Genomic DNA, 27,894 nt, shown 5'->3' on the forward strand with positions numbered 1-27,894 from the left:
CTTTAGTGCCCGCTGGCTTGACTTCTTGTCAACATGTCAGCACCTGTATTTTTTTAGGGTCTTCTGGCCACTGGAGACATCCCTGCCCACCTGTGCATGGGGCACTAGAAGAGCAGGGCAAGTAACACACCCCTGGGAGCAGCCCTTGACCAGTAACTGTGGGAGTTGGTGTGAGTATCTCAGGCCCCTTGCTGTCAGGTGGAATTCCTCTGAGGGGTCGAAATCCAGTGGCAGAGTGGTATTTTGCCTACCTCAGACACTGCTCAGGGATGACTTCAAGTCCCTCGTTCAGTTCCACACTCTCTCACCAGGGTTTCCTGGGGTCACCTCCCAAATGAATTACAATCCTTGTTTTGATGGCTGACTCTGGGAGAATCTAAACTAAGGCCAACCACAGCCTTAGAGTAGCATGTTTCAAGAACAAGGAAGGAAACATAAAATTTCATTTCTTTGCTGGGATCCTGGTCTGGCATGGGCAGTAGTGACAAGTTGTTCCTCCTTGACCAAATTTTAGTCAGGAGCCTCAGTGTTTATCAATACTGTTAAGTCTTTTCAAACAACATTTTATTCTTGTTGATCCTTTATTTTTATTGTGTTCATGTTTTCTTTTTTATGCATCTAAGCTGTTGTTTTTAACATTCCCTTCTCTATTTTCTTCAAGTTTATTTTGTACTTCCCCATCAAACTCCTTGCTTCATCTTTCATTTTAAGCTCTTCTTTACTCTAATATACATTTAAAATTATAATTAGTACTAACTATAATAAGTACTGCTTTAGCTGTACCCAGCCAATTCCATATGTAGTATTTTTTATTTAGTTCAAAATTAGATACACAAACACACACACACTGGAATGCTTTGCAGCTGTAAAAAATACAGAATAAGGAAGCTATGTGTTAATATAAAAATAGATCTTTGATACATTGTAAAGTTCAGAAAAACAAACTGCCGTACTGTATGAATATTCCTATCCTTTCTAAGAATGAGGGAGTAGGGCGGTGGTTTCTTTTCTGTTCTCATAACCAATTGCTCTTATCCAGTAACATCTTAAATAGGTAATTGGTGGACAGTTAAAGTCACAAAAATTTTAACAATATCTATATTCTGACTTACTCTATAGGAACATGATTAAAGGATCAAATAAGAAAAGTATTATTTCATGAACATAAATGACTTAAATAAAGGATGGGGAAGATGGGAAGAGAGCAGAAGTATTAACAGAAAGGCTTATAACAATTTCAACGTGTTTTTATTTGCTCACAACATTCCGAACAAAGTGACATCACATTTCAACTATTGCTTTTACATAAGAAGTTAATTGCTTTATCCAAAGTAGACAAAAAGCTATTTCTTTAAGTTGCCAACCAGCACTCTTTCCCCCAGGGAAAGCTACTGCTTAAATATTTTTTGAATACTTTTGTTTAGCAGAAACATAGACTTGCCCTATAACAGTGATGTAGTAGCTGGGTCTCACCTGCACTACATTTGACATTTTTCTTATCCAAAGTTGAAGCCAGGGGGAAAAAAGCTCGCTCATGGGTTCTCTCAGATTTTTACCAATTCCATTAATCTTAATTAAAAAAAACTGCTTGTATGGAGAGGTGCATAAATATGAAAGTGGAAATTAAGCCTCCCCAGAAGTTGGGTGGACTATTTGTCCTGAGAAAGTAGCTGCTGGTCCCCAATCATTAATTCAAGAAGAAGAATAAACATTATTGCCCTCCAAGTCAAACTTCTCTTCTGTGCCAAGACAACATGCAGCCTTTTCTGCTCAAGAAATGAACATTCCACTTTCACACTCATGTAATGCTTCTCCTTTGAGCAAATCTTTGACCAAGTTCTGTTTCACTGAATGCAAAGGGGAGAAATGGTACATAAACAATCATGAACACTGGAATAAAAATGAAGAGTACATATATTCTCACATAGAAAAATACATACAAATCCAAGTAGCTCCTAAAATAGAAAAAAATCAGGAAGGGCATTTTTAAGAAAACGATTCTGTTTTCCAAATTGTAAGTGGTGCTAGCAAGACACTGAGTTTTCTATCTAACTCTATCACCACATTTATATACAAAGAGGGGTTGGTCTAGGTTCACTGATATCCCCTGATTTCTCTCGTTTCTTTAAAGATTGTCTTTCAGAACGTATTTGAACTACAGCCACTGTAATTATATTCTTAGACTATTTTTGTCACTGGTAGACTCTTTAGTCTGGCACATACAAAAATTCATTTCAACACTGATGCACTTTTTTGATGCTAAAACAATTTTCCTGCTACTTCAAGTCTATCACTACTTTGGTATTTTATTAATTATTATAGAAACAGGTTAAGATTTTGTTTATGGATTTTTAGACTACCTAAAATTCTAACATACATATGTTGAAAGCAAGGAAAAGTAGGAAGGCAGACACAATTACCACATTTTTCTTTTCATGTACATCACTATCACATAAAAGTCAGAAGGCTCATGTTACATTCTAATTTACAACTGGTGACACTTGGCTTCCAGACTATCAAACCTTAGAATCTGTTGGTGGCTTTTACTACCAATTTACTACAGAACTATTTGAAATGGTTACTAATTATTTTAAGCAAAAACAGAACAATATCTATTTATACAAAGAGGTGGACTTAGAAGACATATTATTGAGCAAAATTTCTAATGACATTTAAAAAACATTACTAAAAAGTTTTATTTTTCCATAGAAGGGGAAAACTTAATTGAAAAGTTTCCTCTTCCCTACTTGAAACATTCTTTTATTAAGGACACTGACAAGGTTTAAATCAGTTCAATACCTCATCTGTTAAAAGATTAAAACATAAAAGATAAGTATTTTCTAAACAAAAATTAGAAGACTAACAAAACTGCTTTCCATGTAATAGTAAACATTTGGATAAAATGAACTTTAATGGTTAGTACCTGATCCTTATTTCACAGAACTCTAGCTGGATGATAAAACACAGAAAACATTTAAAGAAACTAAGTTAAGATAACTCACAAGGTTGAGAAGTCTCCTACAAAAAAACAGTTTTAAAATTCCTATAATACTGAAAAGCTAAACTACCACTATTGTAATAAAATGAGCCCAATTTTAAAGTTTTATCTTGTTGAGAAAGTAAGAATTTTAATGCATGCACTTTTAATATATGTGCTCAACAACACTGCATCTGTTATTTTCCAGTAGGATATTTTTTTTAACCACTCTTCTCCTTGGCAGGTTTGAAGAGAGAGGTTTATCGATGACATGAATAAATACTTGAAAGTCTCAGGTCTTGCTTTTGTCACATAAAAGACAGTCCTTTAACACCTGATATATACCACCTTAAAGGTGTGCTAACTGTGATGTTTTAGATTAAATTACGTGTTTAATAGGCTGGTTTCTGTAGGATTTAAGGAGAATTAAGTAATCAGATGAACCTATCTTTAAACTCTTTTAGTTTTGCTATGAGTACAAATGTCTAAAACACACAAAGAAGAACTCATTCCCATTAGAATCTCATCACTATATAACCCTTGACAGCACTTGCTGCTCTCCTGAGGTTTGGGGGGAATAAAGCTATACAAAATGCACAGTCATCATCCTCAGGCTGCTGTGGAATCCCACAGACTGTTAACTCAAAGGATACCCACAAAGTCCACTCATCATTACCTAGAAACCCAGTGGAGTCAAAGCAAAGAAAAGCAAGACTTAACAGCAAGTAAAATGAACCAACTGATGTTTAACTGAGATATTTAAAAAGCTTTGTTTTCCTCTTGTTAAAAATTCCAACACAGCTTTATTGAACTAGCACCTGTCCTTTGAATACAATCAAGATTTTCTTAGCAAATGCATCTCTTTTCATAAACATATAGGGAAGCCTCATTAAAAGGCCCTGACACCAAGCACTAAGGTTCTTTAACTGATAAAAAGCAAATGCTGAAGATGAGAAAATGACTTTAAGCTTTAAAATAACACTGTGATATTTTAAAGTGTGGTATTAAAAAAAAAAAGCTAATCATCAATACTGTCATTCTCTGGTTATCTATTACATGAAATTATCAGAGAAACCAAAAAAGAGGCTATAATTCTTTGTCTTCTCTGATATTTCTATATGCTCTTGTTGCTCCTACTAAGGAGACATTACGATGTGTGATTGAGATGCAAAGAAAGAAAACCATGAACTATTCTATTAACCTAGAAATAAAATAAGACAAAGAAAATAAAAAACAATCATTTCCAGACTAAAAAACAAAGTCGTAACAGAGCTTTGAAAAGATACCAACTTCATGGCTACAACATATAAAAATTAAAATTGATTTTTACACATTTTAATCAACCAATTCTATAAATACCTGATTTGTACTTTTACACTAAATGGGCTAAGTCCCAAGTTCCAAACTGTAGTTCATATGACTCTACAGAGAGGATCTTTGGAAGAATAAGGTACCTTTGGAGGACAGTGTATAAACAAGTGTAAACATACACTGATTGTCCACTAGCTTTCTTAAATAGAATTTCTGAAATATTTTTGTAGGAAATTATATATAAGGAGTGTAATTGATCGGATAATTTCTATTACAACATATAAATTCTGTCGTGTGTGCAAAATGTGGTAAAAATAGAAGATGCTACAGATGATTCATATGTTTAAAGTAAGTGATACATTACAATCCAGTAAGAGTCCTTTAATCTTTTCATGAAATTTCTCTCTATACACGTTGAAATACATAATGCTTTCTGGTTTTTCTTCAAACCAAAACTTGTCAAATTCATAGACAAGATAACCTGCAGTTAAAAGAAAAGAAACACACACACACAAAATATAGTGCTCAATAGGGAAATCACATCCAACCATCTCATTTCAAAAGTATATAACCATCCTTTAAATTCCATACTAAGATTCAATAATCAGAAACCATATTAAACTACTATAAACCTGAGGAACTTCATAGGAAATATTTTTGTATGTTCAAGATAAATAGCAATTTCAATAACATATCTAGTGAACATTTACTTTGTCTCAAAAAGTCAACAAAATCCCTTAAAGAGATACTGTCAAAGGATATCTTGAGAATAGGAAAAAAAGTTATCCCTAGAAGCCTGAAACTACAAAAAAATGTTGGACGAAGGTGAAGTACAGGGGAGCTGTTTTCTACTTGATTTATAAATCTGAGTCATTTCTGCTTTGTTCAATGAACTATCAGCACCATCTCTTTAAAAAAAGAATACATGAACTCTAAATACACTTAATATTTTTTCAATATCCTTATTACAGTAGCTAAACTAATGCTCAGTTAAAAGCATTTAATGAAAATAAATATGTAAATAGACATATTTACCACAACAAAAAAAAATGTGAATTTTAAAAGCACTCCTAAACCTTATTTGGATTCAACCAAATGTATGAATTTAATTATTTAACAAATGCTACTAGAGTCCTCGCCACATGCTCATTCACTCTCACAGCAATCTTGTGATGCACTATGGCATAATTCCCATTTTTCCAAAGAGGAAACAGAGAAGCAAAAGAGGTTAAATGACTTGCCCAAATCACATAGTTTGCAAGTGGTCTCTATTATGTTATAAATTAGACTTTGTTTCCATCAGAATCTCATTCCCTCTTCTGAAAGGCTGTTCAAGAAGGGATAGAAATGACTTAGTTCAGATAAACAGGGGGATAAAGCCAGTGACCTTACACAAAAGTGTGGCTAGACTATCATAATAGCCTAGTATGAAATAAATGGAAATTCCATTTGAAAACATTAGTCCTAAAGCAAACATTTAAGAACCATGACATTTCAACACTGAAATATGACTTCATAAGGTCAATTTAAGAGAGAGTTCAGATTAATCCCCTGATATATGATAAAATGGATTTTTATCAACCAGGACATGTGACAAAATCAAAGAATAAGGCCTCTTTGAGCAGAGGGGGGCCATCTGCTTCCTGTTCCCAAAAGACAAGCTGAGAATGCTAATCTTACAATTATTTTTAACTAATACTTTAAATATTTATTTCATTCTAAATTTATTTTATGTATACATCAGGACAATAGTACATCTATAGAAATTACTCATCCAGGTTTGGATGGAGTTTGTGGTCTCCCCTACCCCCATGCCCAATATACTGATAGGGATTTACAATTAAAAACTTTGGAAAGTAATGTTCTAGGTAATATGAAAAGTCAAACATCCACCTAAATTTTATAGAATACAATTTGTTTTAGTATTTCTGGCTATCAGCTTTAGCTCTTTACCATTCTTTTAAGTCCTTTAAATTGCTTTTCATTACCTATTCAAATGATGATACAGGTCTGGAATAAACTCAACAGTAAAATATCAGAAATTACTTGCTTCAGAGTGAAGTTGTTAAAATGTAAATTGGTGTCAGAAAAAGACTGAATCAAAAAATTGAGACTGTAATGGTTAAGTTGATTTAATGAGACCTCAGGAAACTACAAGAGATAACACCAAAATTCTAGGATGCTGGCAGGCCCATACATGGCATAAGACTCCTAAAGCTTTGCAGAAAGTGACAGAAAAGAGTTGTTTCCATAAAGCACATCTATTGTCCTTTTGACTCTAAGAGGTTTAAAACATCAGACTTAGTAGAAACACCAAACAAAATTTCTAAACTTAAAATGCCCTATATGCTTCTACTGCCCCTAATCAAAACCCCAGGAGAATTTCAGGTTTTCTGACAGGGATTAAAAATAGGAGAACCAAAGAAACAGGGATTAACTGTAACCTGGTGTAAGGGATCTTACTGGGGTGGTAAAAATGCTTTAAAACTGGATTATGGTAACGGTTGTACAACTTAGTAAATTTATTAAAACTCACTGAATTGTACACTTAAACTAGGTAAATTTTATGGTTTATAAACCTCAGTAAAGTTGTTACTAGTCATAACTTTTTGTTATACAAATTTGAGGCATTATTTTTTTGGAAGCACCAAACCAATGGTCAGTGACTTCCCAGGATGAGTGACTATCTGCTTACATATCAGATGTACACAAGGTGACGATGGAGCCAAGAAGCTACATTACCACTCACTGCGTCCAGCCTTGCCCACAGAGAACAACAACAACAAAATGGCAGGAGGGATAAATGGGGAAAGGGGAAATGGAGACAGATCACAGGGAAATAAAAACTGTGAAAACTAATCTCTTTATAGCTCTTTCTTCTGGACAGAAACTATGACCTTGGAACAGATCTGTACAAACGAATTGGGCTCCGTCCCTCAACAAAAAAGGGTATGTCTGTTCAAAAAATAAGGTTTTCATATTATTTTCTAGTTAGAAAATAGGCCCCTTCTAAGAAAAGCAGAGGCTTAATTAAGACATGAAACTTTACTGGTAAAGGGTATAAAAATCAATTTGGGGGTGGAGGGGGAACTACTGCATAAATAATGGATGTGTATGTGTCTACGTGTGTGTCTGTGTTTTTGCTTTAAATGTTTTAAGAAATTTGAAAAACATAAGCTTCACTGTTTCCAGGATGACCCACAGCTCTTGTGGATCTGACTGACAGAAACAAGGCAACTGAGAAGGTCCTATAATGACCTTTCAATCTCAGATATTACTTTGATGCTCCTCCTAGTCAGGAGCCAAACCATGTTGGTGTTGAGGGCACTAGAAGCAACAGTGCCCAAAGATGTCCCAGTTACCCATTTGCTGGGGGAAGAATTACAGGACAGAGATCATTTTGTACTGCTTTTCTACCTATCACTCTCCTATATTTATGTAAATATAATAAAATGCTTAATTTGGGGGAGAGGAGTTTTTTGCTTGTTTATTTTTATACTTGCTTTATGTTTGATGGGCAGCATTACACAAGCATGTATTTTGTAGAGACAGCAAATATCTGGAGGCAGTTAGCAAAGTCCCGGGAGTTTAGGCACTGTGCTAAAAGTCAGTGAGAGATTTAGGAGAGGAAATCAAACAAGACTAGTAAAGGGACCAGTTCCCAGCAACGAGATGAAAGAAAATGACTAGATTTTCATTTTAAATAACTATACCTTCAGTATGGAGATCTAGAAGAGGGTCATCATTGAAAGACTGGGGAAAAGATTATTACAGTAACCTAGTAACAAAGGCCTAATGTTGTGCAGTTACAATGGGAATGGGAAAAAGCAGACAAATGCAAGAGAAATTTAGGATTTAGACAAACCCAGAATTAAGGATTAAGTAAGGGCAGAGGTGGTTGTGAGAAAGAGAGACCTGGATGACTCCTTCAAGAATGGAGCTGAAGAAGTTATGGTCTGGCCACTTATTATCTAAGTGCTTTCCTATATCCTAGCAACATGCAAAAAACCTTCTAAAGACACAAAAAGATCAAGAAAAAGTAGAATATGAAGCCAAGCTAGGTATGAATTCTTTGCTTCTGAGCAATATCTTCAGAAAATGGGTTTATTCAATTAAAACTTCAGGGATCAAACATCACAATAAAAGTTAATGGAATAGTGGTGATATGATTGCTTTAGGAAAAGTTATTAAGTAACTTACCACAAGAAAACCTGGCCTTGAAATAAGGTGGTGTGGGGTGGGGAGAATGTGTGTGAGAAGTTCCTTTAAATTAAATCCCTCACAAGAGTAACCAAATGATCTATCCTTGACTCATAGCATTCATTAACCAGTACACAAGAAGAAAAAGTCACTTTATAGTTGACAGGAAAAAGGATGCCCACAGAAAAACTGCATAAATCCTAAATTTGCATACATGTAAAAAACTGCCTCACTGAAGTTTTTAAATTTGCAAATATATAAACTGAAATACATAACACTCTTGGATAATCTTCCATTATTTTCCAGTTTTTCAAAGATCCTAAATAATAAAATGATAAGCGTAAGTTATACATCTGATAGCAGTACATATTATATATTTTACTTTCCTAATGATTTAAAAATTCTCTTAGAGATATCTATTTTTAACTCATTTTAATACTCACAATAAAACTGATGAAAGTGTTCCATTGTTGGCATTCCAGGAACAAAGTTATAGAGGTGAAATTTCAAAGCGTCACTCTTCAGCAAGCTATAAGCCATCTCTGTAAGATTGATTCCAACTATTGCATAAGAATACCTATGTCAGAAATATTATCAGTTATACCAGCTAGCCAAATAGCTCATAAAGTAAATTTTAAATTATGCAAGGAATTAGTAAAAAGTTATTTTGATCCATTTCTAACACAGTATTGATTTCACAATAATCTCTACATATTAAGAAAGTAAACCAGAATAGATGAAAAATTTTGTTCTTTATAGGCTGTTGATTTTCTGGATATAATCTAAGAAACAAAAATAAAGCTCTGGTCACATGAATATCTAAAACCAAAATCCTTACAAAAAACTAAAGAGTACTACATACACTCTCACTGATTTCTAAAATACACTGGGTAATCTGACATTTCCTCCTCCATTATCTGAGTATTTATTTTTATGATGAAATAGTGTTGTGTGATATTTTTTCAAAGATAGGGATCACTGGAATATAAAAAAAATGATAAGACTAATAATATGACCTCAATTTGCATTTTGCTTTACAAGTTTCAAAGCTATTTCTCATTTTCCTATTCCTATTTCAAAGCTGTTTCCTCTCTATTTTTAAATGTTTCTCAGAAAAATTTTTATAAGGTCCTTATTTCTATTTTATAGACTATATCTTGTGCTAAAAATATACTGAAATACATACAAAATTGGTTTATGATCACACTCAGCCTTAAAAATAATATATCATGTAATAGCCTTTATAAAGTTCTTATTAATTAAAATCTCACTTTAAAAATACCTTGAAATAGTTTCAAATTCAGATCCTCTAATCAACTTAAATTTATGAGCTTACAGTTTCTTTAATATATCCAGCTTACCCTAATTTTGGATGATTTGAACGGGAAAGAATCTGATGAGCTTCACTGGTATAATTTTCACTGAAATATCTGAAAAATTTTGAGAAAAATAATGAAATTAACATGTCATTCAAATTGAAGATATCCAGAAGCAATTTTAAAAGCTACTGTCAAAATGACAGTCCTACTGCCAAATCATCCTGATCTCCATCTCAGACCACTTCAATGACTAGAGATGCTTCTGAATCAAAACTTAATTCTTACAAAAATGAATATATGTGTGTATATGTATGACTGAAACATGCTGCACACCAGAAATTGACACAATATTGTAAATTGACTATACTTCAGTAAAAAAACAAAAAACACAACTTAATTCTGAGCTATCAGGCCTATCTAGTATGGGACATAGGCCCTTGGCTAGACTTTGAAGTATTCTGACAAACAAGTGGTCTAACAAGAGACTTTTTATCTGCCTTAAAAAAAATTTAGACTTCCATTTGTTTGTTCTAAATTTTCTATAAAATAGTCATCGTGTACCTGTTGGGACACTTCCTTTCACCTGAGCTTATTCCTTCTGTTGCAGTTTATATCTGTATTGTTTAAAGCTACTGACAGTGCAATCAGAAGAAAGTCATTAACATTCCTCCTACGTTACGTAACTAAAACACTGGCCATAAAACATAAGTATCAGCTGGTACAACAGAGAAATACATAAAGCTATTTGTAGGTTCATATATCCTAATACTAGTAAACTAATGCAACCTCTGAGTTCTTCAAGATAGGCATCAAATCTTCCGTTCACACTTGGAATCTCCTCGTAAGGTACTGATACTCATACACAAAAGACTGACCGCATGTTTATGTAAGAATAACAAGTAGAGTAAAACATGGATTTCTGTGGTTTATTTAAATTTTAAAGGGCATAATCATTGAAATTTCATGAAGCATAGAAATTTCTAACTAAATGTTCCTTCTCTATTTTTCCTTCTGTAGATTAATACTACAGACTTCCATTTTTTCTTCACTGGCTCTGATTTTCAGCCCATTAAAACAGCGTATGTTAACTTAGAAGCCCACGAATAAAGGATCATTCATGAATAAAAGGGGATCCATGAACCACCTTAAATTTATTCATACATTTTTCTGTGTGTACATTTTCCAGGCAAAGAATATACACAACTTTCATCAAATTCTCAAAGGGGACCTGTAAATCCCCAAACAGAAAAACGTCCTGTTTTAGTGCAATGCTCTCTTCACACACTCTAATTTTCTACTTTATTCCTAGTCTGGCTCTAAAATGCCCTTAGTAAATAGACTATATTTAATTTTTTTACATGATACTCCTAATACAATTCGGTTTTACATCACTATTTCAATAATCAAGCTACCTTAAAAATATTCAGTCTGTAAAACTTTTAATTTCCTTGCTGGGCCCCTATCTTAACAGTGTCTAAGGAAAATCAGCACGTATGCAGCAAGGAAGCGTATTCCTTACAATCACCTGGACTGACTTATTTTCCTTCTTTCTTCCCTTCTCCTTCTTCCTTTCTACCCTCTCTCTTGTCCTATATAACATTTTTGGCCTTAACTTGTATATTTTACTTTCTGCTTCTATTTCCTCATCTATTTAGGTTTTTCTAATCTCTCTTGAATTAATTTTTCTGTACAATATCCTCTTTGCTTCTACACCTGCCTCAGCATTCACTAGCATGGTTATCTATCAAACTACCAGCTATCCTTTAAAGCCACAAAAATTTCAAGAGATTTGATGACAAAGGCCAAGAAATTTTTAAAATTCATTATGTAAGGGTGTCTGAACAGCTCTCCTGCTTCTTGACTGTATCTTTATTTTGACCCTGAAGAGTCATAGCTCCATACACAGAACAAAAATAGTCAGAGAGGAATTAGAGCTAGTTTTATGTTTTCAACCATCTCTAGTACGTCAATGGCAATCAAATAATACATCTGAATTCTGGTCATTTTTCAAGTTAGTAGATACTAGCTCTAAATAGAGTAAAAATACTTGTAAAGCATTTAAAGATCTATCAGAATCCCCTTCCGGAGTCTTGAATGAAATCCTGTAAGTTATTTAAATTTTAAGCTAAATTAAATTCTCTTCTAGTAAACGCTGAAAAATCTTGATTTCTGAGGAAACGAGCCAAAAGCAAGGTTACTCAGCAAAAGTGAAGAAAGGAAACACCAGAAGAATGTGTATCTAATTGAAGTTCAATTATCTGTGTAGTTTACAAGTACCAAGAAGACAGATGGTCTTTAAAGGCTAAGAACAAAAGATCAATATGTTCTGAACAATGAATTTTAAAATATTTTATAATTTTTCCAAGTGAAAACACATTGCATTTATTCTACTTAAATTCCGAATGGCAGTTTCTGTTTATCAAAGTGGAAAACTGGCAATCTCACTTTTGTAATTATAATTATTAAGACTACTGGGTTTTATCTTTGAGAAGTAGACATACAAGGAATTTTCATACTCATAAAACTTAGGTATCATGGAAAATTAAATACTTTTATAATTAAAAATAATTATAGATGGTGAAGCCCTACTGTGTCTTCTATTTTGCCCCACAACACCCTTATCCCTACTGACCTAGGTATTTTTCCTCAATATTAACATAATCTAGCTCAGTTTCAGGATTAATTTTTTCATGGTAACAATTATCCAAACTTTGTTAATGGCTAGGGTTTCCATTCTAGGTACTACAGAGTCTATAAATCACAGTTCAAGGACAGACCCAAACACTAGAATCTCTCCATCTGCATATTCATATCCATATTAACCTTACAGTTTATTTTCTAAAACAGTTTTGACTACCAATTCTGATTTTAGTTGCATATTTTGAGATTTCATATGTGTGCCCAAGCATAAGTATTAAAGAGAAAAAAAAAGAGGGAGCTCATATGGCCTCTGAAAAGTGAGATGTAGATCGCTCATCACAGATGGCAAAGAATAAGTGTGAAGAGGCTTTACTATCATCTCTGGTTATATCTCCTAACTAGAATCAGAGAGCCAAGAGAGAAGAGGCAGGAGGATAAAAAGAGTGAGAAGAGAGTACACATAGTCCCTTAAAAGGCATCAGAAAGGAGGTCAGGAAGAGAAAGAAAGAGGAAAGTTACTGGTAAGTAAAGCAGTCACACACACACAAAGTATGTGGTCAACATCTTCATATTGTTGCCAGCACATTAGTAAATACTTTAAGCATGACAGCTATTAAAATTCAGAGATAGTATGAAACAACTGGATTAATTCTTACTAGAATTTAACAAGATTGGAGATTACATGTAATTTCATTTACAGAAGAAAAGAAAGTTTATTTTCACTTACACAAGATTGATTAATCCAAGCAGGCCCATGCCTCTGAAGTCTGTTTTGGGATCATCACCCTGGAAACCAATGTCAGCCCACTGCTTGGAGATTCTGGCCTTCAACTTTTTCGTGGGCATTAGAAGATTCCAAAGCTGTACAAACATGCTTCCATATTACAAATAATAGTGAAGCTCTTCATTTACCAAGACATTTTCCTTCTCATAGCTGATGTACTAGTAACTTGAATGCTTTCAACTAAGCAACTTTTGTAGACAAATCATAGGCTCAATGAAGGCTGTATTTAAAGAACTTTTCAATTATCCTAAAAAATGTAACATACTTATTCCAATTCAAAAGATTGATATAAAGAACAGTAGATTTTAAAAAGGCAACAAATACACAAAATTCTAAGACAATGAGATGTCTTTACTGACTAAGTAACATATATATATCAGAATTGGTAAACTGCTTCCTGGAGAAGAACACAGTGCTAGCCAGGCACTGCTGGCAACTGGCTCTTCACCTCTAAAGGAGTTTCATGATGAATCACCAAGATGAAAATTCCCTTGACTGAAATGCTAGGACTTGTGTCTTACCCCTTCAAAAGGGAAAGTACTGCACAGAAAGGGTCTGAAGTTAAGGAAATAGTGATGACAAGGAGGATATAAAGAGTGGTCCAGCCTCAGGGAGTGCCAGGCACTATTCTAACACTTTAAATATAAAAATTCAATCCACAGCAACAGCCCTTTAGTTACTTTTATTATCCTCATTGACAAAATCAAGTTTTATTTTTAATTTTAAAATTAGTAGAAGTGTATATTTATACTCTTTCTGAAAAAAAGTAAAAGGTTTTATTGTTCTTAAGCTTGTCTCTTACTGTTACTCAGATGCTATCAACATACTTTTCCCCAGCACTTTTAGTTCTAGCAAATGCCTAACTCCAGGAGCAATGTGCCATTTTCCCTAATTTTAACCATTTAAAAACACAACCAGAATAGGTGAAGTGGATGGGCAGGTGACTCAGCTGTATTTCAGAATTCACCATTCTAGGACCTTCTAAAGCAAATTACTTCATCTCCTCTAGGCCCTAGAACTGACCTCATCCCTAAAATGAACGTTCTAGATCAGATGATCTGGAAAGCTTACTCCAGGTCTAATATTCTCTCATTTCGGCATCTCACTGGCCTTATGCACTCATACTTCAGGAACAAGAAACAGGAAGGTTCAGGTAAATTTATTTACTCTCCAAACATACAACACCAAAACTTACCTTGAGAAGGAGCTTTTCATGTTGCAGGTTATCGGAATCATACGGCCTTTTTCTCACATTCTCTACAGACAGATAGAGCTGTTTATAACCGGATATCTGCAGTAAGCATGCCTTCATGCAGATTTTAAAACTGAAAATGATAAAATTATTAATTTTTAAATCATACCTTCTTACCACAATAAAGTAATGCCTTCCCCAGTCTGTGGGTCATATGTTTATTTAGAAAGCACTTCCTAGCCTGCACTTTAACACAATAAGCATCAAGAGCTTCTGTAAACACAAAACATTATACAAAGTATTATCACGAGGATACCATCAAATAGGGCCTAGAAAGAGAGCAAGACAGGGTAGGAAAGGCAAACCTTGCAAATCCGTGATTTGTCCTCTTCTTTTCATGTTTTCTCTGGGCAATTCCAGGCATTCCCAAATCTCTATTACCAGATGCTACCAACAGACCTAAGTTTCTAAGTATATAGAAGCACACAGCACACACGCAACAGCTTATCTGCCCTGAAGAAACATGCCGTTTTTTAACTGAGGCTTTACATCTATTAATGGGCTCACTAAGCATGTAGTTCCCCAAGCTAGAATGCTCCGAGTTCTGAACTTCCTCTCCATCAACAAGACATCAACAGGTCCCCAAGCCCTTATCCTTTCTATCTCTGAAATGTCCCTCAAAGCCCTCATCATATATCCTCTTACCCTGGTGTATTTATGGCTTCATTGTCTCATACCTGAATGACTCTGTTTCCTAACTGTTCTGTCTTTATTCCTTCTACCAGCCTCCAACATCCTCAAATTTACCCTCCATCTTCCTAAAAGATTTATCTGATAATATATCAAGTTTGTTCGCTTGAAAAAAAAACAAATCAGAGGAAAACATCTAAATCTCAGTGTGGCACACGAGACTCCTTGCAGTGGATCTCCAAGCTCACACTCCACTCATTTCTCCAACCTCTTCTCTGCACCTATTCAATGCTCCAGCTACAGAGGACTCCTTGTCATTCCCAGATACTCAAGGACTCTGTAACTTGTTGGCACTGTTCCTCTGCACAGAATGTCCTCCTCTACCCATTCAACAAGATCCAGCCTCTGTGGAATTATAGTCTCAGTTCCCTCCTGTACCCTTCCCTGTTCCAGCCAAAATAAATGACTCCTTCCTCAATATTTACATAGAAAATAGAGAATGAAGAAAAAAATTGCTCAATACTATCTCAATATACTTGAGCTGGTAACACAAAAATGGAGTAAGTCCGGTCCTTCTCCTACAGAACTTAGAATTTACTAGGGGAAGAACAAGAGCAAATCAATGCCTACAGGACAACGGGCTAAATGCTATGATCGAGGACCTTCCTGGAGGACAGAGGAACTGAATCTTGAAGGACAAGAAGGACACAGGAGCCAAAGTTATTTAACTTTGGGAAAGTGATGGTAAGTTTCCTTAAAGAAGGCAGGTGACTAACCGGCAAGAGTACTGGGTTGGGAACTAAAAGATAGAGCCTTTAGTCCTACTTCTATCACTCACCTCTCTGGACCTCACTTCCTCAGTGAGGGAGGAAAAGGGATAAGTTTGATGACCTTCCAAATCTTTCGCTCTAATGTTTCACAACGTGTGTGATCTCCAACCTCACAGGATGCGAGTGCATGAGAAACAAGAAAACTGTAAAAACACATACCTGATGTCTTTCTCAGGGTTAATATTCTTTTCCTTCATTATATCTTCTACACATCTGTCCACTTCACTCTGAACAACATGTGTCGCTTTCTGTAAAATCTATATATGGGGAAAAAAAGCTGAATGAGAAAAATTCCTTAGAGCTGAAAAACAACAGTAAGTTTGAGGTGTTTGGCCAACTTTATAATGCATGTATTAAAATGCAAAAAAAAAAAAGAAACCAAATTTGTTTCAAATTTTCAGTAGAGCTAAAATCATAGATATATACATATATACATTCATAAGATAGAAGAAAGCAGCATGATGTATCAGATGAAGTCCTTTTAACTGAGAATCAACAGGTTCTCAGCTGATAGTTCTTAGCAAATAAGCTACCCCAACACTGTGCTTATGAAGCAGACACTTTTCATAAAATTTAAGTTCCATAATAAAAATATATGTACAAAAATGATGCAGAAGTAAAAAAAAAAAAAAAAAAAGTAATGCAGAAGAGCAAAAAGAAGAAAAGTCAAGTAATCCTGTAAATCCTACCATGAGAGACAGCTACTAGTAACAGATCAGCATATGTCCTTCCAGTCTTTTTTTCTATGCATATAAAACAGACTTCTTAAATAATACAGCCTGTAAATGTCCACCAGATCCTTCCTTTCAACAAAAGCAAATTCAGGCTTTCCTTACCCTTAAAAGGTTTCTTTAACTTTTATGCCTCTGTAAGCTACTATGAAAATTCCCTGATATTCTTTATACTCCAGGCAAAATAATCTAATCCTACCTGGAGTTCAGCCTCTGCATATCCTGGGCCTTTCTTCTGAATGCTCCTTTCCCCAATCTTTAAACATATTAATCCCTCCCGGTTTTAAGCTAGCTCACTTACCAGATCCAGGAAGCATTCCCTGATTCTATTCAAGTGGAATTAATCTCTCCTCTCTTGGAATCCCCATAATAATTTATCTGTAACCTTTCTATGACTCCTACCACCTTCTATATTATAGTTATTTGTATATATTAAGTGGAAAATTCTCTGAGGACAGAGACTATACCTAGCTCATCTTTTCACATCCTGCATTTAAGAAATAACTGACAAATAATTATTGAACAGAAACATTCAATGGATGAAAACCTTAAGAAAGGCAACTGTTTCAGTGAAAGACATGTATAGCAATGCATAAGATTATTTTAAAAGAAGGAAGGAAGAGACAGAGAAAGGAAGGGAGGGTTGGAGGGAAGGAAGGAAACTTAGGGTTGGAAGGAAAGGAAGGAAAAGGAAACTAAAGCAAACTAAAAAAGTGAGAAGGAAAATGATCAAAGACTTATAATCAGTAGGATGCAGATATGGTCACCAAGGTCTAGTTGGTCAAACCCTGGGATAATATGGCTAAAGGAAATGTCCTGAAGCTAAAAACACTAGAACCAGTAAAAGGGTTACCTTCACCATGGGTAGAAACTTTTGCACAAACTACAAACACCTAAAACATGAAAAACCCAGTCAAACGTCCCCTCCTCTGTGAAGTCTTCCACCCTGGAGTTAACTGCCACCCTGACGCTCACCCCTCAGGTAGAGAGCACTTGCTACACCATAGCTGTTTACTCTTCAGTAGACTTTGTCTCTTTTATTTGCTCTTATATTGTGAATGAATGACTAGCTAATTGAATGAACTTACCCAAAACACATAAATTTAGAGACAGAGTTCAGACTAGAAATGATGTCTTATCTCTCAGGAAATTCTTTTGCCATTATACACTATTCCATTCCTTTTCTTTAAATTGAGGTGTAATTTTAATACAATGAAAGGAAGGATGTCATATTCAGTTTGATCAGTTTTGACAGATCCACATACCCCAATAATCAACATCCTGATCAAAATACAGAATACTTCCATTGCCCCAGAAAGTTCCCTCATGCCCCCTTCCCAATCAATCCCTCCTCCAAAAAGCAACCACTGTTCTGATTTCTATCACAACTTTGTACTGTGCATATAAATAGAATCATAAAGTACATACTCTTGTGTCTGGCTTCTTTTGTTCAACATGTTTCTAGGATTCATCCATACTCTTGCTTTTATCAGTAATTTGTTCCTTCCGATTGCTGAGTAGTACTCCACTGTATGAATACACCTCAGTTTGCTTATTCATTCTCCTGGTGATGGGTATTTGCATCATTTCCAATTTTAGACTATTACAAATAATATTTTTTTTCTTTGTGAAGTGACTATTTGAGGCTTTTGCCCTTTTAAAAACTGTTTTTTATTACTGAGTTCTAAAAGTTCTTTACTAGGTATAAGTCCCCAATCAGATATATGTGCTGCAAATACTCTGTCTGTCGCTTGCCTTTTCATTTTTAAAAGGCATCCTTGATAGGTAGTTTTTATTTTGATGAAGTCTAATCTCTCTTAAGCGATAGCACTGTGTCTTCTCCAAAAGAAATTTTTGCTTAACTTATGGTGGAAGATACATATTCTCCTGTGCATTCTTTGAGAAGCCTTAAAGTTTTAGTTTAAACATAGGTCTAAACTCCATATCAAATTAATTTTTACATGTGGAGGGAGACAGGAACTAAGCCTCTCCACCCCACCCCCAATTTGGGTATCCAGTTGTTCCAGCATTATTTCTTGCTTTTCCAATACTTTCCTGTACTCACTGAATTAACTTGCTTTAGTATCTTTGTTAAAAAGTATGCATGTATTTCTGTTCTCTCATCTGTTATATTTATCTACTTGCCTAGAAAGTCTTGAAGTCAGGTAGATTAAGTCTTCTAACTTTATTCTTTTAGAAGTTTATTTGGGCTAAACCAGGTCTCTTAAAATTTTGTATAAACTTTAAGTGACCTAGCCACTCTCTTCAAAAATAGCTTGCTATGATTTTGATTGGAATTGCATTGAAACCATAGGTTTAGTTTGAGGATTAGCACCTTAACAATATTGACTCTTCCAATTGATGAATACAATAATATGTTTCCATTTTAAGTTTTCTCAGGAAAAGTTTTATTGTGTTAGTCTTGCATATCTTTCATTAAATGTATCCCTGAGTATCTTATGTTTCTGGATGCTACCATAAATGGAACTGTTCTTTTTTTTTGTTTTCCAAGTTTGTTTTTAACGTATAGAAGTAGACTGTGCCTCATGACATTGCTAAATTCACTTAATAATGATAGTAGTTTTTGTAGATTTCTTAGGATTTTCTATACTCACAAACTGTCATCTGTTAGTAAAGACAGCTTTCCCTCTTTCTTTTCAATTATTACGTCTTAGATTTCTTTTTCTCGCCTTACTACGCTGCCTAGGACCTCTAGAACAATGCTGAACAAAAGGAGAGTAAACATTCTTGCCTTGTTCTCAACTGAATGTGGACAGCATTCAATATTTTAGCGTCGTCTATCATGTGAGCCGCAGGTTTTCCATAGACAGCCTTTAATAGGATGAGGAAGTTCCTTTTATTTCCTAGTTAGTTGGGTGTTTTTAATCATGAATGGGTATTGAGTTCTGCCAAATAGTTTTCCAGTAACTACTGAAATGATCCTATTTTTCTAATTTACTTTGTTAATGTGGTAAGTTGCATTCATTGATTTTGAAAACTTAATCATGATATATTATTCTTTTCATACATTACTAGGATCAATTTGCTAATGAAGAATTTTTGCATCTATATTCATGAAGGATATTGATTTGTAATTTTCTTTTATTATATTGTCCTTGTCTGGTTTTAGTATCAGGATTTAACTTGCCTCATAAAATGTGTTGCTTCCTACTTGATGTTCTAGGAGTTTATGTAATAGCTGTATTATTTTTTTCTTTTACTGATTTAGTCTTTTACTTAAGAATGGTCAATATAAGAATAACATATACATGAGTGAATTTTTAAGGGGGAAGAGTCTAGAGTCCTACTCTTTTGTTCAAAATCTTATAGAGTGATTACTGTTTTGTTTTTTTTAAATGAGATTGTAGGGATCTAGAAAGTTAACAAGTTGCTGGTTCCAAAATTTTGTTTATATGTATCTACCCCTATAGTTCCACTAATTGAAGTTTAGGATGCACTTTCACAAAGTAACAGTATCATAAATTGTAGCTGAATCTCTGGAGAGGTTCTGGAACTGGGAACTCAGTTTCAGATTTTTGGAGGGCATACTCCAAAAGAAATGTCAACAAGTGGGTAGTTAAATACTTACTGAATTAAGTAACAGGAGCTTTGTTTCTCAAAGTTTTAAATCTAAGGTAAACTTGTCAATAAGCTAATGGAGGAAGTCTCATCAGTTTAAACATGTACTTTATGGTGTGTATTGCATCTCATTTGTGTATTTCATTTATTTTGTAGAGTAAAATTGAATTGATTTTGTGTTTTTCTTATTAATCTGATCTACTTTTTTATTTCTATGAAAAGTCTGGGTGCAGATTCTGATTTTATTATTTCTCAGTTGTTTGACTTTGTACAAGTTACTTATTTTCTCATGGTAAAAGTATTAATACCAACATGGTTGTTTTAGGATTAGTCTAAGAGAATGCCCAGCATTTGATTGGTATCCAAAAAATAGGAGTTACTAGTAATATTAGTGATGATGGGATTAAATCAATATATACTACACAGTTTTTAGAAGTTTGAAATATACATGAAAACCTCTTAGTTATTTAAATACTTTACTGATGATTGCTGTGCATAAATGTGATTTTAATCTATTAAGGCCAGTTCCTAATGCAATGGTAGTGTGGTCCTATGGAGTTGTGAACTGTTCCATATGGGGATTCTTTCTTTGATTGTTAAAGATTGAGTTTCATTTGCTTGTATTTTAATTAGGACCACTCATCAGTTGTTATTTAGGGTTATTAAACTTTGGGATTTATCAATGAAAATGAAAACCTTATTAGAACTTGAGTCTAGTTCAGTATTCTTCTAAGAGGTCTGGCTGCTAGTCAACGTATAATTTTGCAAAGCTCCACTGTACTTATGGTTATATGAGTATTTGAAAAATCTGAAATTTAGGAAAAAAATACTTTGTCAGTCTAATAGTGTTTTTGATTGGTTGTTTTTCGATTGCAGCTGCTGTATTAGCTCTTAAATATTAATGACAACATTCTAGCTACTGAATGATAAATTAGTTTTATGGCATCAGTTTAGTGTTCTGTGGTTTGATGGTATAGTAATACACATTTGCATATTTTTTGTCTCTATAATTTTCCAAAAACTAGATTTCAAGTACCTAATCTTCAAGTATATAACCACATAGGCATTATGATTCAAAAATGAAACATTCACATTCTGTGAATATATGAATACAAATGTATATGTAATTTCCCCAAATTTGCTTGCAGAGTGAAACTCACTGTTGATGCTATAAATGTGTGCTAGCCATATAATTTGGAACCTACCATCAGGGCAGGTGTAATAAAAGACTATGTTACTTTTATGTTCATTGAATGTTGTTTTATAATCAAATCATATGCATAAGCATGTATTATTTTCTTATAAAATATATGTGAGTTGTGTATATTGCTCTCTTGTTTATTATCACCTACTTTTTCTTCAGCTCAAAAGTAAACATTGTTAAGAAAAGGGTCTTTGAGTGCTTACATAGTTTGAGATTAAGAAAGAAAGTTTTAGAATTGCTGACCTGCGTTACTCTATATTCCAGTATTGAATGAGATCCATGAGAACTTAGACAGTGTTGTAATGGGTTATATTTCTCCTCCATTCAGCATGTTAATTTGTTTTTGATTGGGAATCAAAGACCTACCAAAAGTTTAGAGAATAAACTGGAGATTGACAGTTGAATAAAAAAGCAAGACCTAACTAACTGCATGTTGTTTCAGGAAGCATATTCTAAAGATAAACACACAAACGTATAGAAAGTAAAAGCATATACTATGCAAACGATAAGCATAAAAAGGCTGCTGCAGCTTTCTTTCAGAAAGTATAAACTTGGAGCATTAACAGACACTAAATCTTTTTTGTTGTTATTGTTGATTATAGAAGGGTTAATTTATCAAGAACATGTAACAGTGTTAAAAGTGTATGCACTTATTAACAAAGCTGTCAAATACTTGAAGCAAAAACTGACTTAACCAAAGGGAGAAATGTATGAATCCACAATCGTAGCTGGAAACTTTAACACACTTCTCTCATTAATTGATAGTACAAAAAGAAAAAAAAAAAATCAGAAGGGTCTATATAATTTGAACAATACTATTAACCATCTTGACCTATTAACATTTATAGACTGCTACACCCAACAAATGCGAAATACATATTCTCAAGTACACATGGAACATTCACATAGATACATCATATGCCAGGTCTTTAAACAAGTCTCAGTAAGTTTCAAAGGGCTGAATGTTTACAGAGTATGTTTTCTGTCCCCAATAGTACTAAATTAGAAATAAGAAAAATGTAACATCTAGAAAATCCCTAAATACCTGCAATTTAAAAATCTGAGTAACCCATGGATCAGAGAAGCACTAATAAGGGAAATTTACAAAGAAAATTGAGCTGAATGATAATGAAAACACAACATATCAAAATTTGTGAAGTACACCCAAAGTAGTTTTTAAAGGCCTGAAATCAGTGAGCTATGCTTATTCCTTAAGAAACTAGAAGACAGAAAACTAAATCCAAAGTAAATAAAAGGAAGGACATAATAAAAATAGGATTAAAAAATTAACAAAATAGTAAACAGATAAAAATAGGAAATATCAACAAACTCAAATTGTGATTCTTTGAAAAGATTAATACTACTAATAACCCTCTAGCAACACTGATCAAGAAAGAGAGGAAACCCAAATTGCCAATATCAGGAATGACAGAGGGGGCATTACTACAGCCTATAGTCACTAAAGTATAAGGAAATACTATGGACAACTTTATGCCAATAAATTCGATCGCTTAGATGAAAGAGATAAAGTGCTTTTAAAAAACATAGTTTATCAAAACTAACACAAAAAGAAATGTAAGAAACCTAAATAGTCATATGCCTAATAAATGGAATCTGTAATTTTAAAATTTTGCATTAAAAAATCCTCTGATATTAGCTTTGCTAGTGAACTCCTATCAAACTGATATGCCTGTGACATTCAACAATGTCCATTTTCTTTCTGGCATGAATCAGTGACTTGTATCAATACCACTAGACAGCAGCAAGTCAATATTTTTTAACCCTACATTCTTGATCCACAATGTACACCATGACCAAATACAAACATACATATGGATATCTAAAATACAGATGCACACACATATAGATAACTAAAATTAAATTTTCATAAAATAGTATTTAACCTTACTATGACCAGTGTTTCTAATTATTTTCTATTCCATTCCTTTTGTTGTGATTTACTATGGGATTTCAAACAATGGTCTAGATGACCCATACTCCACCTTTGCCACAGCAAATTGAGAGAAAAATATTGTGAATTACTACAGGGAAATACAGCATGAATTACTGGTCCCCATTTTTCACTCCTCTATAATTGAACTATATACCCACATGCCTAACACGGCCTTATGGTGGGGATAATGCATGTCCACCCTGTGACTTGGGCTTGGCCATGTAACTTACTTTAGGGATATTAATGGCCATGACACAAGGAAGCTCAAAATATGTCTGTGTGGTTGGACCCTCAATGATCCACTGTGAGAAGAACGTTTCCCAGGTACCTTTTCAACCTGGGTCCCAGAATGAGACAGCTGGAACAGACCTAAACTTGGCAACAGCTTGAAGAAGAGCCTCTCCAGTTGGCCCATAGACACAAGAGCAAGAAATGAATCATATGTTGTTATAAGCCCTGAGATTGTATAACTTTGTTACACAGCATCACCTGATTGATAAATAGCATGAGGTATAATTTATTTTGGATTAAAAGGAACATGACCCAGGGTTTTCTATAATTATCCAAAATTCGTTGCTTTTCTCTCACATAAGAACCTACCCTAAGGACACAGTCCATGAGAAGGTTTTCCCAAGACCCTGCTTTCCCAAAAGCTATCAATTTTTGAAGTCAAAAAACAAGCAAAACTTCAGAATAGGACAAATTATTCAAATACTTTCTTTGTGCAGGAGTAGCACACATGCACACACACATACAAAGAGAAAAACGTTTTAAACATAGAATATTACTTCTAAAGTGTGAAGGTTTCATTCAATACTCTTTATAGCAAAGACTCTTCTAGCAGGACATTTAAAATAATTAATTCTAAAAGTGAGGCATTCTTTTAAAGAAAATGTATCTTCAAGTTAAATTTTCTAGAATTGTTACCTTGATATGATCCTACCTTATTCTTGGAGCATGTCAAGGAATTTTCTGAAATGAAAAAGGAAAAAGAATATTATTACTTAAATGCTATTTGTGATTTACCCCATAAACAAATAGTATAAATATCAAGCTAGTAGTAAGTTAAGTTCTAGAAGACATAATTTCTACATGAATAACATAGAAAACAGTTTACAATTTTATCCTTACAGTATTAGTATAATTCCAAAATCTTCAACCCTACACAACATACCAGAGCCAAAGAGGTGAGACCAACCTAATTTCCCCAGAATCATGTTTCTGTGCAGACTCCAAAGTGTCTACCAACATGGCTGCCTCAGAATAGCTTGGGTTCCAGAAACTCATCTTAAGAACAGTGAGAGTGCTCTATATTACATTTTATTCACGTGTTAGCCTTAGGAAGTAAGCATTTATTTTTGAGGAGCTAGCAAATGAAGCACACAACAATAAAGGGACAAAAATGAAGACTTTAAATTATTTGGACAACCATCCTCTAATCAAAGAGCAAAATAGCTTTTCTGTTCTTGTTTTCTGCTTCAAGAATAACAAGAATAGTTTTTACTGGTCTATTTACAAATTTTTCTGGCAAATAGTAAACAGTCTCCTTTTCTCAGCAATTCGAGAAATTCAAGAAAAAATGCTCTTGCCACAAAATAAAGCCTTAATATGTTCTTCCCCCATGCTATAAAACACTAACCGATGTTGCTAAGATTTCTTATCAAGAGGTACTCTGTTCTTCTCAGAGCAGTCAAAAGGGCAAGAGGAGGCGATAATTTCAGTCAGCCACAAAGTTGTGAAAAACCTAGGGAAGGAATTAAACTTCAATCATCCAGCTGCCCTGAGGCTTACTCCCTCTTTATGTCTGTCATTTGTCTCCTGTCATCTTGGATACCAACACCCACTCCTCAGATCTTACAGGGGTGGATCTCTTACTTGAAGCACACTTATTCAACACAAAAGAGGCTCTGGTTGAGTCATGATTTTTCATTTAACACAGTGAACATGAACTGTAGCTGATCCCTGGGATTCCTGACTCTGGCCAAAGGGAAATGACCTCCATCCTACTTCTCACTCATCTGTGTTCTAATTTACAGCACTGTTTTCAAATTTAAAGCAATATTTTCTATCAAGCATTAAAAGCCGATAGTTTAGAAGGTCCTGGAGCAGTACCGTTCAACAGAAATATCACACAAGCCAAATGTGAATCACATATATACTCTAAAATTTTCTAGTAGCCATGTTAGAGTAAAAGAAACAGATAAAATTAATGTTAATACATTTTACCCCTATATATCCAAATATTATTTCAATATACAATGAATATAAGTAATTATTGAGATACCTTTACATTCTTTTTTCATATAAAGCCACTGAAATCCAGCGTGTATCTTACACTTCTGCACATCTCAATTCATATTAATCACATTTCAGTGTGGCTACTGGCTATAGTACAGGACACAGCAGATTTTGAGTTTAATCATCTTTCCCAGGGATCACTAGATATCTACTATTGTTCTTTTATGAATTACATAAGAGATTACAAGACTCTCTGATGAAAGATGAATATAAAAATGGATCTAGATCCAAATACTCTCTTCCCCCTCACTTGAGTAAAAATTTCAAAAGGCTTATATAAAGCGCAGAGATTTTTCTCTAGAAAGTTGGCTGCAAGTATAATCTAAGGTACAACTGATGAATTTCAGGAGCCAGAAAAGATAATGCTTTGCATGGATGAATAATCAAATAATAATTCGCTTCTTTTATATAACCAGTTTTAGAGCTGGAAGGATTCAAAGCTAGATTTCAAAGATCATGAAACTGAGATTAAGTGCCTTGCTTATGATACACAAGTGCATCTGTCACTATCAGTACTGAGAAAAAAATATTCATTCAGAGTTAAATTTTTATTTTTTTAATTATTTTTTGAAAAACATTACCTATCCTGTGTGTCCTTTGTGCACCTACATAGGTATCAAAAATTCGCTGCAATTCACATTTTCCAGTCATCTGTCGTAAGAGCCATTTCATCCAAAATCGAAAAAAGTGCCCATAGAAGAACTCCCACAAAGAAATAAACATTTTTTTTTCCTGGAAAAGGAAATATATGACAGGTTTAATGACCTTATATTGGATTTTTAAAAAAGGAAAAGTTACAGTTTATCCAACTCATTAAATCCCCAAATTATATTAATATCTATCATATCATTCCATCGTGTCTATTTTGTAGTAGTGTTAAGTCATCTAAGGAAACGATAGGTGTAATATATACTACTTAGGTTAATTAAATGATGGCTGGTCAAATGGTCAATTTATCACTTTTAAACAATTTATCTGTAAAAGTCAAACTAGTTAGATTCAAGCTCTCAGTTCTCTATCTTAATTTCTCATTCTTTGAGAATGGGGCTCAAGAACAAAAGGACCCCAACTAAGCAACAATTAAACCAAATATACGATATCTAAGAATTGTTTGTAAAAGGAATAAGTCTTCATAACCCCTCTGGATAATTCCAGTTATATCTGTCCCACGGCCAGGTGATCCCAGCAAATAAGAACACTACATACGGCTTACAGGTCGAAGTACACAAGTTGAACACGGAGTAGATTACACCCTGGCTAATTGCTGATTTTCCATTCAAGAGGGGAAAGGCAGAAATGCTAAGAAGAGTAATAAACAAAACTACACCCTCTATAAAACTAAACCTTTATGCCATAAGAAAAATCTTCAGCTCCTAAATGAAGCGGGGTCGGGGAAATCCAAGTCAGGAGGAGTTACTTAAAAACAAACAAAAACAAAAATGACCATCTCCTTCCTGCCTTTTAAACATTCCCATAGATACGTCATCTCTTCTACGGACTGTCAAACTCGAAATCCCCGCAGGTCAGTGCAGAAACAGTGCAATCAGAGACAGGCTGTGACTTTAAAATGAATCCAACTGGTCCGCGCTCATCAGGACAAAAGAAGCCGGACTGCCAAGCGGAGGGAACGCAACCCTCGCGGCGCCTGAGCTCCCCAGCCCTCGGGGAGTCGCTGCGCCGAGCCCCCCTTCCGAGCCTCCCGCCGAACCCCTCTTCCAAGCTCGCACCCGGCCGCGAGTGGGAGGGAACCGCTCGCACAAAGCCCCGCCGGCCCGGGCGCCCCGCGGACTTTCGCAGGACACGGTGGGGCTGAGCGCCCTCAGCGCAGCAGCACCCAAGCAGCGCGGGGCGAAAGGAAAAGAAACAGCAGCCACCTCACGGGAGCGGAAGAACTAGGGGGAAAAGCTGGAGCTGCCTCAGTTTCCCCCAACTGCAAACCGCCGGCAACGGAAACGACGCTACTCGCCGCGCGTTCCCTGCAATCACCGCGACCCGGAAGTCGGGGAGTGAGGCGGCGGGAACGCCTACCAGGGGACACGGTCCGCCCCACCCCGCTCCCCCGGCGTCTCCGATTGGCCCGAGCCCCACCAATCGCTAGCTCTGAAAGGATGTCCAGCTGCGTTGCCGCTACGCGCGTGCTCGGATTCTAGGGACGCCGACGATTGCCCTGGCAACGGCTGCCTGG

At 34.9% G+C, this 27,894-nt stretch overlaps 1 protein-coding gene across 4 annotated transcripts; it reads right to left on the reverse strand.

Annotated features, from left to right (window-relative positions):
- Positions 1-1,232: 1,232 nt before the first annotated feature.
- Positions 1,233-27,730, reverse strand: ELMOD2 (ELMO domain containing 2). 4 transcript variants are annotated; one of them, XM_010954611.3, is made up of 9 exons: positions 27,584-27,729; positions 26,291-26,441; positions 24,355-24,383; positions 16,103-16,200; positions 14,427-14,556; positions 13,175-13,308; positions 9,850-9,918; positions 8,932-9,065; positions 1,233-4,769 (listed from the first exon to the last, which is right to left on the reverse strand). In XM_010954611.3, exons 2-9 carry the CDS (start codon positions 26,430-26,432, stop codon positions 4,624-4,626), a joined length of 882 nt encoding a protein of 293 aa, XP_010952913.1. In that variant the 5' UTR covers positions 26,433-26,441; positions 27,584-27,729; the 3' UTR covers positions 1,233-4,623. The 4 variants fall into 4 exon arrangements, with proteins under 4 accessions (XP_010952913.1, XP_074234352.1, XP_045372374.1 ...); XM_074378251.1 differs by having other exon boundaries at positions 27,589-27,696; XM_045516418.2 differs by lacking the exon at positions 27,584-27,729 and adding an exon at positions 27,437-27,574.
- Between the last annotated feature and the right edge of the window lie 164 nt (positions 27,731-27,894).

The sequence above is a fragment of the Camelus bactrianus genome, chromosome 2 (assembly GCF_048773025.1).
Source record: "Camelus bactrianus isolate YW-2024 breed Bactrian camel chromosome 2, ASM4877302v1, whole genome shotgun sequence".
Lineage (NCBI taxonomy): Eukaryota > Metazoa > Chordata > Mammalia > Artiodactyla > Camelidae > Camelus > Camelus bactrianus.

What these genes read in the sequence shown, in the direction of transcription:
- ELMOD2 (XM_010954611.3), bottom strand. Translation starts at nt 26,432, where the DNA reads ATGTTTATTTCTTTGTGGGAGTTCTTCTATGGGCACTTTTTTCGATTT. An exon ending in CTTGGATTAATCAATCTTGT is followed by an intron (nt 9,919 to 13,174) that starts GTAAGTGAAAAT and finishes AAAATTTTTCAG; the next exon opens with ATATTTCAGTGAAAATTATA. An exon ending in ACACTTTCATCAGTTTTATT is followed by an intron (nt 4,770 to 8,931) that starts GTGAGTATTAAA and finishes TTTTAACTGCAG; the next exon opens with GTTATCTTGTCTATGAATTT.